General features: G+C 36.1%; 1 protein-coding gene and 1 non-coding gene across 3 annotated transcripts; one reads left to right on the top strand and one right to left on the bottom strand.

Annotated features, from left to right (window-relative positions):
* Positions 1-8,918: 8,918 nt before the first annotated feature.
* Positions 8,919-14,347, top strand: LOC140884076 (uncharacterized). Of its 2 annotated transcripts, none has more exons than XM_073290743.1 (2): positions 8,919-9,009; positions 10,036-14,347. In XM_073290743.1, the coding sequence occupies exon 2, from the start codon at positions 11,550-11,552 to the stop codon at positions 12,570-12,572; it is 1,023 nt and encodes a 340-aa protein (XP_073146844.1). In that variant the 5' UTR covers positions 8,919-9,009; positions 10,036-11,549; the 3' UTR covers positions 12,573-14,347. The 2 variants fall into 2 exon arrangements, 1 of the variants encoding a protein (XP_073146844.1); XR_012150544.1 differs by lacking the exon at positions 8,919-9,009 and having other exon boundaries at positions 9,864-13,297; positions 13,436-14,347.
* LOC140885667 (small nucleolar RNA R71) lies at positions 10,540-10,646 on the bottom strand. The gene has a single exon (XR_012151086.1). It is a non-coding gene; the product is annotated as a small nucleolar RNA R71 (small nucleolar RNA).
* Positions 14,348-14,782: the final 435 nt, after the last annotated feature.

Below are 14,782 nucleotides of genomic sequence, written 5' to 3'. Positions count from 1 at the left end.
CTTCCTGAACTGCTCATAGACCGCACTAGGTCTAGCCCTCGGGGCCTCGGCATGCTGCTCTAAGATACGAGCCAGGCCGGCTAGCACCTGAGCCCCAACATCAACTAGTGGAGGGGGCAGAGCAGGTAGCGGCGGTGGAGGAGGCGGTGGAGGTGCATGGGGATCACGTCAAGGTGCCATCTGAGCGCAAGTTCAAATTTCAAAAATTCAAATTTCATGCCTTAAGAAAAATATTTTTATTTAAACTTAAAACATGCTCAAATAATTTAAGAAACTAATGCTACTAATCTGAACAAATAGCAATAAGCGAAACATAAATCTTACAGACTTTGAGGCGAGATCCCTTGAGTTTCGGCAATCGGAAATGGCTTAGCCCAAACCAAGACCGTGCTCTGATACCAACTAAAACGACCCTACACTCTATACTTAATTAAATAATAAAAGAAAATATAGATTTTTTAAAAAAATTTTTGCCATGACATGTTTGTAAGTAGACAAGCCAACCTGTCTCAAGCAACCATGCAAGCATAAAAGACAAGAAGAAGACGTAGAAGAAAAGAAGGTTTCATACTACGACAGTCATCCATACAGAAAAATAAGGTAACCCACACGATTGCAATAATACCGATAACAAACTTTAAACCACAAACTACAAGCACAAGGAAAACACATCCTGGCTATCACCAAAAGTACTTAGTTTAAAAATTCATTATTACATCATTACTAATGCGGAAAAACATGAAATAGCATCGGTCATAGGGCCTAGCTCCGCCGGAGACCTCCCCTCAAGGACCCTGCCCCTCGGTCCCTACAAACTCCTCCTCACCTGGCAATCAAACAAGCATAGTGAGTCTAATGACCCAGCAAGTATAAACAGTGTAATAACAAGGGTTTAAAATAACTGCAGTAATACTCAAAATACTATACATAATATACTTGAAACATAAGCTGTAAAAATGCGCATGCTACAAAAGAATGAGACAACATGTAAATGATGAACACACGCCAACTCACGCTATGAAACTCTTGAACCTTCTTAACTTAACTGAAACTCATGCATGACTGAAAACTAAATGTAATAAGACAAGTCAAACTGATACTGAAACTAAAACTGTAAACTTATATCCTTGAATTGTGACCCTCTGATTTGATCGATCAATGGCTGCAGTGCACTATGTTGGCAAGACGCCGAGATTCCTCCCGACGCGACTTACCCCTTTATCTGTCATTTGGTAGAGATCCCAAGATTTCTCCCGATCTCACACTACCCGTCTATTTTGGTAGGGATCCCGGGATGTCTCCCGGTCTCGATATACCCATATATGGTAAGTGAGTGAGGCATCCCCCACCCATCAATACCCTGTCTCGTCACAATCAAATCACTACGTTTAAAAAAAATATGTTTTCCTTTTCCTTCTTTGACTCGGCTCAAAATACTTAGCATGCATGGTTAAATGCGACTTCCTTTATAAACATTTGATCGGCTCAAAGGCGAGACCCAAACATACAAGTATGAAACTTTAGTAAATGATAATCAACACAAAATTGTGGACATTGGGTGGGAGAGTAGCAGCCCCTAGGTGTTAAGACTCATACTTAACTCTATTGCTCACAACCAAGGCATAACCCGAGCAATCGCACCCAAAAGCCCATATCTCATTCTTACCTTAACCGAATTAGATCCCGCTCAAACCGGCACTTTCCATACACTACCAACAAGCCATAGGACCAGTTTGTAACTTAATTTGACCACTCAAACAATCCTATCAAAACTCAATTCCAGACAGCCCACTTTTACTCCTAAAATTCTGCACCGACACCTTAACTTCAAAGACCCATAACTCATTGAAATATTAACCGAAACGAGCCCATTTTATACCGACGCGACCAAAACATCATAATCTAGACATAGAACCAGCCCTAACCACGCCCGTACAAAGTTCAGATCCTCCCATGCCCCGAAATCAAACTGCCCTGCCCAAGGAGATCAACACCTTACACCCATTCTACTTGGAGGAAACCATCCCAAGCCCTTTTCCCTTGCCTCTAACTCCTTCAAAACCACCAAACACACCTATAGACATGTCTTAGGACTTTCCACAAACACATAGGTAGTCCTCAACCACACTCCAACTCCACATTTTAAAAACTCACATGATCATGCACCAAAATGCCTCAAATTCATGAATAATCAATCAAGCCTAATGAAAATCAATAAAATGCTTCAAACTCATTTCAATTCCAGCCCTTACACATGCAAACTTTCGAAATTTAGGGCACACAACTTCTGGAAAATTCGAAAATACACCAAACATTCAAAATACCTCATGCCTCCAACCACAAATCACCATACAACAACTTAGAACCCAAGCTAAAGCATAAATTCAAAATTTACCAACCACATACTGAAAAATCCAGCAAAAACCGAACCCTAGCATGATGAAATTCACGTGCATTTCGAAATTAAAGAAAATATTAGGTGCAAGAACATAGTAGCTAGCTTGAATGCCCAAGGAAATGCTCATACTTGCCTTAGCTAGTTTTACCCACAAAATCGAAATGAAAGAGGGGAAAGGGGCAGGAAATCTTGGACTAACACCTAGAAGAACCTCTCTAGATGACCTTCCGGTGACGGAGACGGTGGTGGTGGCGGCGGCAGGAGGCGGCGGCGGCTGGAGCTTGGAGGAGGGGACAACCGATTGGTGGGAGAGGGAATGAGGAGAGTGGGGCGGCTAGTGAGGGGTTTTGGGTGGCTAGGGTTTCAAATAAAATGATTTATGTATTTTAAAAGTTGAGTGTGTAGTGTGTCCAAGTGTGTGTAAGCATAGGTATAAGTATTTAAAAGTAGGTGTGAGTGTTGCTTTAATAGTACAACTTTAAAGTACAACTTTTACCTACTAACTTACACTAATAAAATCCTAAGTTTAAAAAACCCATACTAAAAATATTAAATTGGGTTTTACTAATCCGGGTTTATGAAAATTCTAACTTTTGAAAAAGTTAAAGAATAAGCTCAATATTGCAATAATAAGAAAATGATTTCGATACCCGGAAACTTCTAACTTTCAAACTCTCATCTAATATCTTTCTTCCTCCCTACTAAACTTTTAAAATAACAAATCTTGGAATTTACCGCCAAAATCCACCATCTTCAAGCGCCGGAACCAGAAGCCACTGTCTCAAAAATTTCAGTAATAAATAACTTAAAATATTTAAGAACTAAAACTTTAAAGGAAACTTAAGCAATTAATTCCAAGAAATTAAAATCATAATTATTAAAAAAAGAATTTTAGGCATGGAATTTAAATTATGAAATCTTTGGTGCTACAAAGTGGATAATAGCTCATAGTATATTTTGACTTGAAGTGTAATTATGGATTTCTTAGTCATTGCGTAAGTGATTGAACATAAGCCCAGGATCATTAAGTGTAGCACTGCTAATAAGTGTCATAGACCTTTAGAGTCTTAGAGTGGTTATTAAGTTTTTCTTGAAGGTATCATTGTTCCGTAATATTAACGATTTGGGAATATAAGGAAATTAACTTGTTTTGTCGGCCCTTATGTGACTGTCGAGGTAGAATTGTATAGTCCCTTAGCTATCCTATTTAGGAAAGTTTAGTGATAGTTGCTAAGTGTTTTGTGAATTTCTTAAGAGCTAGAGTTGTATATTATATGAGTTAAGTTTAATTGGTAAATAGACATTAAGCCTAGCTTCGATGTTAGAAAGTTTTTAAGTTATGGTCGAGGTCGACATAAATTATTTATTGATTATATGGGCTCTATTGCTTGGAATTCCGACATAGGTATAAGGTTAGAAAAATCTAGGTCGTGCAATAACATAAAGATCTAAGACCTTGTAGGTTGTAGAACTTATCAATGCGGTAGGAAAACGTTTTTAAGTTGATAAATTTAGATCGACAGTAAATTTGAGGAGTGATAAAAATTTTATTAAGGATAAGAACACTTGGGAAGATGTAAGAATTGTAAATTTTATAGTGCAATAAGAGTTAGTCAGGTCCTTGATGATATCGATATCAATAAGCATCAGAGTGCGCAACGAAAGCTGATTAGGGCCAACTCATGTGGGTGCAAAGTTGGAAAATTTAGTATTGATCTGGTCTAAGGTATTTGGACCTAGTTAGTGAGTTTTGAATTTCTAGGACGAAACCAATTAAGGGTGGAAGGAATTGTGGCGCCTGAAATCCAATCTACTAAATCACATACATTATATTAAATAAATATTAGGAATATTATTTTTAGGTTTAATTGATTTAAATTCTTTATGTGAAATTATGTGTTAATAAAATATTTTATTATTTACTCAAATGATTTTTATTGTACTAACTATTTAATTAATGTTTTTAATTGTTTAAGTTTATTTGTCAAAATGATTTTTAATGTGCAACTTACTTGTTTTAATATTTTAAAAGTTTAAGTTTGCATATTTAAATGATTTTAATTGTTTAATTTATTCTTTCAAATGATTTTAACTGTTTAACTTATTTGTTTAAATATTTTCAAGTGTCCAACTTATTTATTTTATATAACCTAAATTTAGCGGCTAGTTATTTTAAATTATTTTAAATTCCTAGGTTATTTATTTTGATCATTTTGAAATTGTCCAAATCATTTTAAAAGTTTTTATTTCCGCTTGTGTATTTATTTAAATAAATTACTTTTAAACGTTCGTATAGTTTGTTTAAATTATTTTAATCGCTCTGTTTATTATTTAAAAATATTATATAATGCTGCGACATCGAAATATTTAAAGTGTTATTTTTAACACTGTGATAGTGTTTAAATTTCTTTAAAGAATTAGTTGCTCAAATATTTTTAGTTAATTGTTCATGAAATTCTTGAGTTCAGTGATTTTTCGGTTCCGACTTTTGGCGATGGTGGACTTCGGCGGTTAATTCCCAAATTTTTATTTCAAGAATAAATTTCAGTAAGAATTGAGAAAATTATATTTAGGGTGATTTTAGAATTTTCCGCGTGTCAAAAATTTTTTCGCATTCTAGAGCTTATTTTAAACTTTTTCGAAATTAGCATTTCTAAACCTGGACTAGGAAAATCCAATTTAATATTTTAATTTGAGATTTTCAAACTTGTGTATTTTAAAAGTGCAAATTAATTTTGGACCCTAAAGTTGCTAAGTTGAGTAGCATTTTCTTAAAGTAGGTAGCACTTTTAATATCACACTCACATTTATATGCTTACATCTATACATACACACATATACCCACTTAAACTTAGCACCTAACTCAAGATTAAACCCTAGCCCCTAAATTCACGTTTCTTCCCTCATTCCCTCTAGTATGCGATCAGCTCTTCATAATCTCCCTTAGCTTGCCGCCGCCGATCAGCCCGTCGCCGCCTCCTCCAGCCACCGGTCCGGCGTGGCCTTCTCTCCAAGCTAGCTGTTCGAACTTGCTGCACATTTCACTTGGCCGACTTTCAGCTCCCTTGAGCTCCTCTATCTCGATATTTCCTCTAGTTAGGCAAGAATATGAGCTTTCTTTGGCCATTAAGTAGATTAATATGATGTGTGCTTGTTATCGTTCTTGAATTTGAAATTTTCAAAAATATTTTTATGCCCTGTTCTAAAGTTTCAGCTGTGATTTTTGCTACATTCATGCTTGAGGAATTATGATATTATGATTTCTTGTTGAGGATTGAAATGGGTTATGAATTTTTAATGGTGTTTTCATTGATGCCTAAGCTTTCGAAATTTTCAGAAAATATTTATCTTGCATTGCTTGGGATGAAATTGTTGTGTTGGTGTTTGTGTTGGTTGGATGGTGGATAGGGTCTACCATGGGTGAGAATGTAGCTCACATGGTAGTGCTTAGGATGTATTGAGGCTAGTTGGCAAATTGGAGAAGAAGGGGTCATGGTGTTGGTCATGGGTGAGAGTCGATTTTGGGGTGTTTATTGGAGACTAATTTTTGAGCTAGTCAAAGATTTTAAGGGGCGAGTCTTACGTGTTTGATAGGGTCTAAGTATTGGTCATGGTTCTAGCTCATTGGTTTGGAATTTGGGAGGCAAATGGCCAAGTTATGTGAAGGGTAGTGAGTTAGGATTTGAGCAGATTTCTGGTGATGGGCTGTGCTGTCTGAAAATGTATGACTAAGACATGGTTAAATGTGGAATTTGGTTATGGGCTCAGGTCTGGAACTTTTCTTAGATGTCGGGATTATGTCGGTTCAAGCGGGAATCAATTCGATAAAGTATTGGTCGAGTTCTAGATTTATGATTGAATAGGTGCAGAATTTTGAAGTCATAGGTTTGCTGCCCGGAAATAAATTTTTATAAAATTATTCCTTAGGAAATAAAATCCAAGGATGATTTTTTGGCTTAGTTCGAAGTATCATGGAGTCATGGTTTGAAGCGGAATCCTTTTTGATTAAGAATCGAGCAAGTTATATATTTTACGGGCGAACCGCTCCAATTTTCCTTAAGCGCTACATTATGGTTTAGTTTTCCCATCCTTGGGTTTGTTTCCTAAATCACCATCCCGGTCGTCCTTGTGTGAGTCATTTGCATGATTATCGTTCAAATATTTACATGTACGTCATATTTACATATGCATGCTAAGTCTCATATTCATGAATGAAAGAAAGTATTTTACAAACAAAGTGAAGTGATTGTGACTAAATTTATTCATGTGTATGTGTGGGGCTGGGAGACGTTTTGGACTCCCTTATCAAATCATTATGGGTTTCATTACCTTAGCATGTGTTCGTGTGGGGCTGAGAGATATCTTGGCCTCCCTTTCCAAATACAGGGCAAGATTGGGTTGGGTGTTATCCTGAACTCCTTGCGGCATAGTGCACTGCAGCCATGATCATTATCGAAATCACAGAGTCACATTTCAAGGATCTAAGTTCACAGTTTCAGTTCAAATCATTTATGATCATGTTTCAGTTCAGATTATTCAGTTACATTGCTCATGTTAGACTTTGTCATGCATATGTTTTATTCATATTCACTTCATTCTTTTAGAAATCATTTGTTTAAGTTAAGGGCACAAAGTATTTTTAGTACAAGCTATTTTTAATCTGCGTGTGCATGTATTTATGTAGTACTCGTTATTTTTCCTCATATTTTTGCTGGGCCCTTAGGCTCACTACATCTACTTGGTGCAGGTTTAGGTTATCATTAAGATTGCGGGGCAGGACTATTGAGTGTACTGTGATACGGGCACGACACATCCCTTTGACCATGCCAGTCTTCCGCAAAAGTTTATTTTAACATTTTATAGTCTTTTATTTTGTTACTTGGATTAATGTAAACGTAAAGATTTATTGATCGTCTTTGGGCATGTAAGTATCAAAGTATATGATTTATGGACGTTTGGAAGGTCGAATCTTTTTCTTCGGTTCTCGTTCAATTCTCGGTCTAGTTTATTTCGTATTGTTGGTTGCATTTTAAATTTGCTGTCTGTGACAGGTGGGTCGTTATATAAATAGATAGGTCATGCCAAAAAATTTTTTTGTTTAAAATTTGCATTTTCATTATTAATTCATTTAAAATAGAGGTGAAGGGTCGTTTCAGTGTTCTTCAAACAACAGCTGGATTTGATTAACCCTTGAAAAGATCTCTTTATAGATCGGATATGCTTTTGAGCGAAGGGTTGAGTGAGCAGTCGAGTATTCGAGAAGTGGTTTCAAGTGCTCAAGTATGCAAATCTTTGTAAGCGTAGCTCTATGTTTTATTCTGAGTAAGTTCTGATTTTTATATCAGCTTGCTCAACGTCTTCTTCTTTCTATCAACGGTAGGAAACGTCTTTGGTGTCATATATCAGTCCTTGATCTGTGATATGTGATAATAACTTCTGAATGTCTGTACTAGGAGCGCCTTAAATTGTCTATTCAATGTGTCATCAAATTAAATTACTATTTATGGCTTTTCTTACTTTATCAGACGGCTCCTTAAATGCTTCGTCATTTGCATTTAATTTGTCTTGTCAACTTTCTGAGAAACTGGGAATTCGTGACTTCTTGAATACGATAGATATCCTGTCAACTTGTGAGTTCAGTAGATATGATTGCTTTGATAACCCAGATCAGTTGAGCATACGTCGGTTGATGTTCTTAACTCAGTTGACAGATAACGGTTGATGTGCTAAGATCAGCTGATAGTGTTCATTCCAGTTGATATCTCTTGGTCAGCTGATATATTGGAGTCGGTAGACTTTTCTTGAACACCTGTTTTATATGTAAGCGGCGGCCGAACTAAAACAAAGAAATATTGTTTTGTTATCACAAAAAGTTAGGATTCAACAATTTTCCTATTTTTGGTGATGACAAAACCTGATAAGTTAATATTTTAATACATTATTTAATTTATTTGTTCTTGAGTAAATAGAATTTTAATGGGTGAATTGTTGTTTAGGGCTCGTAATCATGGTTTTTCTTGTCGTATAGGTCCAATCAACCGACATGAGTTGAAACGATGGAAAATTGAGGTTTTTGCATAGTTTCGGTATCCCGACGTCAACCGAACGCGTATCTTGAAACGAAAGAAGAAAGGAAATGAAATTGTGGTAAAGTGAATGGCATGAGAAATAAAAGAAAAATAAGTCCAGCCCATGATGAAAGCAAAAAAGTCCAGCCCATTACCGTCTCTTCAGAGTTTAGAAGGAAACAAATTTTTTTTGGACTTGTGATTTGAGGCTGCCGAAACAAACAAGAAAGAAGAGAAAAAAAGTTAGAAGAAGGAGCCATATATGTCTCTAGTTGTGGAGGCCTAAACTAAAAGGAAATTGGATGCACAGCCCGTGAGAAAGCCCATAAAATACAGCAGCCGTGTGATACCCATTTGGAGAAGAGATTGCAAAGAAAAAAGTCTAGAAAACCGCATTATATATATATATATATATATATATATATATATATATATATATATATATATTTCTATTCACGTACAGGGGGGAGAGGATTTTGACAGATTTTCGGCTGCCACTTCCAGATTTTGGAGAAGAATTCAACAACGAAAGCAATTTCGGGAGTTTATTCTAACCTCTAGACTCTGTTCTTGAATTTATTTTGGATTAAACTATGTTTGAATCGTTGAGAACTTTTGTCAAACATCTTTTATTCATTACAATTATGAACTAAATTTTGTGTATCGAGATTAGGGGATTCGTTGCTTGAACCTATTGTTTGATTATTGATTATTCATTGAGTTCTTGAATTCTTAAGTGCATATTTTATTGGTTTTAATGCTTTCAAAGGTTAGCTACTTTTGAATGATTTTGTGTATTATAATTGAGATTGAGAGATAAAATTATCATATGATATAATAATTTATGTCGTGGATTTAGATTGAGATCAAGATAAAATCAAATACATGTGTGATAACTATAGATTATTTTAATCAAAGGCTAGTGGTTTTCATGAATATTTAATGCGGTACTGTTTGTTAAATAAGTGAACTAGAGTTACTAGTTACAATTCAATATTAGGTTTGATATAGCTCGAGAGAGTATATTAAATAAATTAGGAGAACCCGTCACCTTAAGAATAGATGGAATTTCAATTAGAAATAATATGAAAATTTTAGGGAATTGCAACGGTGAACCAAAATCTTGATATTTCTCTCCTCTTGAATTTTTCCTTGCTAGCTTTAATTGTTTTTTGGTTGAAATTTGAGTTTTTTACTTTATTTTAGTATATTTAAATTGTTCAATCATTTTTTGTTGGTTAGATATAGTTTAAATAATTTTATTTGGTATTTGTTATTTAGTCCTGGTGGAACGACAACCCTTATTTTTCTATCTATACTAAAACTTGACACCCGTACACTTGCGTATTAATTCGTGCTAGTGAATAAATTGGTGCCTTGATATTTTTATTATTTTCGAGTTTAAAAAAATGCACGGTCAAGTTTTTGGCGCCGTTGCCGGGGACTAATTCTTAGCAATATCATAAGAGATTGTTTTACTGTAGTTTAGCCATTACTTTTGTTTATTTCAGTTCTGAAATTTTTTAAAATTCTTGCGCGAGCTTATATTTTTCTTATTTATTCTTGCAGGAATTTGTTTTATAGTGGATGCGAAGGAGTGAGGTGCAAGAACTTGTGCCTTTTGATCCAGAAATTGAAAGAACTTTTCATAGAAGACGAAGAGAAACTCGAGAATCAATGGCAGAAGATACAGAGGAGCCAGCTGCTAGACAGATGATGGACTACGTACAGCCCACTGTTCTTGGCAATATGTCTAGCATCACAAAGCCAAGAGTTCAAGCCAATAATTTTGAGATCAAGCCAGCAATCATTCAGATGATCCAGACATCAGTGCAATTCGGAGGATCTGCAACAGATGATCCTAACGCTCATATCGCAAATTTTTTGGAGCTTTGTGACACTTTTAAGCAAAATGGCGTTACTGACGACGCTATCAGGTTACGTTTATTCCCATTTTATTTACGTGATAAAGCTAAATCTTGGTTAAATTCTTTGCCTGCAGGGTCAATAACTACTTGGGAGATGATGACAAAAGCTTTTCTATCCAAATATTTCCCACCCTCTAAGACTGCAAAAATGCGGAATGATATCACCAACTTCGTGCAGTATGATACAGAGACTTTATACGAGGCATGGGAGCGTTTCAAGGAGTTGTTGAGGAGATGCCCACATCATGGGCTGCCTGTCTGGATTCAGGTACAAACATTTTATAATGGTTTATTTTCTGCTAATCGTTCAACAATCGTTGCAGCTTCAGGAGGTACTATCATGAGAAAAACGCGGGAAGAGGCATATGAAAGATATAGCATCACACACCTATCAGTGGCAGTCAGATAGGAATATTCCAAAGAAACCAGCTGGAGTTCATCAAATTGATGAATTCACGGCTATTTCTGCATAGTTGGAATCTCTGAACAAGAAAATAGATAGTATGAGTGTGACAGCAATGCAGGTTCAGATAGCACTGAGTGTCAAAGTAGGAATCCATTTCAGCCAGCTGAGAATGCAAATTATGTTGGAAATAGGCCACCGAACAACCCTTACTCGAATACCTACAATCCGGGATGGAAGAATCACCCAAACTTCTCATGGTCTAACCAAAATCAGAATGACCGCCACCTGGATTTGCACAGCAAGACAAGAAGCCGAGTTTGGAGGATTTGATGACCAATTTCATATCATCTACTGAGACTAGAATTCAAAATCAAGATGCATCTATTAGGAATTCGGAGACTCAGTTAGGACAGTTGGCTAACATCATTGCTGGGAGAACTCAAGGAACTTTGCCAAGCGATACTGAAAAGAATCCTAAGGAGCAAGCATAGGCTGTATCACTCAAGAGTGGGAAAGAGATTGGTTTAGAGACTGGCTGCAAGGAGGACAAGAATGAACAAGAGAATAAGGAGAGCGAAAAAGGTAAGTCCTCTATCACTACACCTAACACACCACCCAAGCAAGCAAGTAACCCTCCCCCATTTCCTGCAGCATTGAAAAAGGCAAAGGTAGATGCTAGTTTTGCTAAGTTTCATGAGGGTTTTAAGAAATTGCATATTAATATTCCATTTGATGATGCTTTACTTCAAATGCCTAGTTATGCTAAATTTTTGAAGGATATTTTTTCGAATAAAAGGAAATTGGAGGAATTTGAAACTGTGAATTTGACTAAGGAGTGCTCTGCAATTGTTCAAAATAAATTACCTCCAAAGTTAAAAGATCCAGGGAGTTTTTCAATACCTTGCACTATTGGTTCCATTTCATTTACTAAAGTTTTATGTGATTTGGGTGCAAGTATTAATTTGATGCCTTTTTCTATTTTCAGGCGCTTGGGATTGGGTGAGCCAAAGCCTACTACAGTTTCTCTACAATTGGCGGATAGATCCATCACATATCCACGAGGAATTATCGAGGATGTTCTAGTCAAAGTGGATAAATTCATTTTTCCAATGGATTTTCTTTTGTTAGACATGGAGGAAGACTTAGACATGCCATTGATTTTGGGACGACCGTTCTTAGCTACTGGGAAATCGCTTATTGATGTTCAAATGGGGAAGTTGATCCTTCGAGTGGGAGAGGATCAAGTCACTTTTAATATTTTTAAAGCTTTAAAACACCCACACAATGAGCACATGTGTTTTAGTATTGATGTTATTGATGCTTTATCCGCTGAATTTTTGCGAGGTACATTCAAGGAAGGTTTGGAGGGATGTCTAGTGAATCCAAAAGGCAAGGATGAGCACGACGAGGAGAAGATTGAGTTAATTGCACAGCTGAATGCTAATACTACTTACAAAAGACGTTCAAGTGGAAATCTTGGAGAGTTGGGACAAAGAGATATTAAGCCACAAAAGCCATCAATTGAAGATCCACCAACTCTTGAGCTTAAACCTTTACCTTCTCATCTTAAGTATGCTTATTTAAATTCTGAAAATTCTTTGTCGGTGATTATTTCTTCATCTTTGACAGGCACAAATGAAGTAAAGCTCTTGAGGATCCTTAGAGAGCATAAAAAGGCGTTCGGATGGAAGATAGCGGACATCAAGCGGATTAGTCCTTCAATTTGCATGCACAAAATTCTGACGGAGGAAAAATACAGCCTTGTGGTATAGCCACAAAGATGCCTCAACCCAAAGATGCAAGAAGTGGTAACAACTGAAGTTATCAAGCTATTGAACGCAGGTATTATCTATCACATTTCTGATAGTTCGTGGGTAAGTCCAGTCCAATGTGCTCCAAAGAAAGGAGGTATGACTGTTGTTACTAATGAAAATAATGAACTGATTCCTACTAGAACAGTAACTGGATGGACAATGTGCATAGATTATAGGAGATTGAATGATGCTACAGGTAAAGATCACTTTCCCCTTCCCTTTATTGATCAAATGGTAGAAAGGCTTGCAGGATTTGATTTTTATTGTTTTCTGGATGGTTATTCTGGGTATAATAAGAAAGCAATTGAACCTGAGGATCAAGAGAAAGCCACTTTCACTTGTCCTTATGGCACATTTGCATTTAGGAGAATGTCTTTCGGTTTATGTAATGCACCTGCAACTTTTCAACGATGCACGATGTCTATTTTTCATGATATGGTAGAGGATTTTTTAGAGATTTTTATGGATGATTTCTCAGTTTTTGGCTCATCATTTGATATCTGTCTGAATAATTTGGATCTTGTTTTGACGAGGTGTGAGGAGACTAATCTGGTGCTTAATTGGGAAAAATGTCACTTTATGGTTCAAGAAGGTATAGTCTTGGGACACAAAATATCTCAAAAAGGTATTGAAGTGGCCGAGAAAAAATTCAGGTGATACAAGAATTACCTCCACCAATATCAGTTAAGGGAGTTCGTAGTTTTATAGGCCATGCTGTTTTTTATCGTAGATTCATTAAGGATTTCTCTAAGATTTCTAAACAACTATCTAGTCTGTTAGCTAAAGATGTACCTTTTTATTTTGATTCTGATTGTTTGCAGGCATTCAAAATGCTAAAGGAGAAGCTGATCACAACACCTATTTTGGTAGCACCGGATTGGGAACTGCCATTTGAGCTTATGTGTGATGCTAGTGACACGGCGGTAGGTGCAGTTCTTGGCAAAAGGAGGAATAAGGTATTTCACACCATTTACTATGCCAGTCGAACTTTGAATGAGGCACAACAGAATTATGCCTCCACTGAGAAAGAACTTTTGGCTATAGTATTTGCATTCGATAAATTTCATTCTTACCTTTGTTTGGCTAAAGTTATTGTTTACACTGATCATTCTGCACTTAAATATCTTCTTGCAAAGAAAGATGCTAAACCTCGTTTGATTAGATGGATTTTGTTGTTGCAAGAATATGATTTGGAGATTAGAGATAAAAAAAGGTGTAGAAAATGTTGTGGCTGATCATCTATCTAGGCTAAAAAGATTAATTGATGAGCATGCTATAGAGATAGATGCGATTAATGATAAATTTCCTGATGAGAATTTGCTTCATGTTCTTGCATTGCCTTGGTATGCTGAGTTTGCAAATTATATTGTTAGTGACATCCTCCCACAAAATTTATCCTTTTATCAAAGAAAGAAATTTTTTTCTGATGTTAAGAATTATATGTAGGAGTAGCCATTTCTGTTTAAGGTTTGTGCAGACAATGTTATTAGGATATGTGTTCCTGAAGAAGAAATGAGATCTATTATGAGTCATTGTCATGACAGAGAGGTAGGTGGGTATTTTGGCCCAACAAAAACTGCAGCAAAGGTACTTGAATCTGGTTTTTATTAGCCATAGTTATTTAAAGATGCTTTCTAGTGTGTTTCTGCATGTGATAGGTGTCAAAGGACTGGTAATATTTCTAAGAAGCATGAACTGCCTTTAAATAATATTCTTGAATGTGAAATCTTTGATGTTTGGGGAATAGATTTTATGGGTCCTTTTCCAAGTTCTTTTTCAAATAAACATATACTTGTTGTTGTGGATTATGTGTCGAAGTGGGTGGAGGCAAAAGCTTTGCGCACTAATAATGCTAGAGTTGTGGTGAGATTTTTGAAAAAACTCATTTTTACTCGATTTGGCACCCCTCGAGCAATCATTAGTGATGGTGGCACACACTTTTGTAATAAACAGTTTGAAAATATTTTGAGTAAATATGGTGTCACCCACTAAGTTTCAACACCTTACCATCCACAAACAAGTGGACAAGTTGAGATTTCAAATAGAGAGTTAAAAAGAATTTTGGAGAAAACTGTGAACATGAGTAGAAAATATTGGTCTTTACGTTTAGATGACGCATTGTGGGCATATAGAACTGCATTCAAGACATCTATTGGAACTTCACCATA

Source organism: Henckelia pumila, chromosome 2 (assembly GCF_033568475.1).
Source record: "Henckelia pumila isolate YLH828 chromosome 2, ASM3356847v2, whole genome shotgun sequence".
Taxonomy (NCBI): Eukaryota; Viridiplantae; Streptophyta; class Magnoliopsida; order Lamiales; family Gesneriaceae; genus Henckelia; species Henckelia pumila.
The sequence above is the reverse complement of the archived record's forward strand: the minus strand, read 5'-3'. Positions and strand labels throughout refer to the sequence as shown.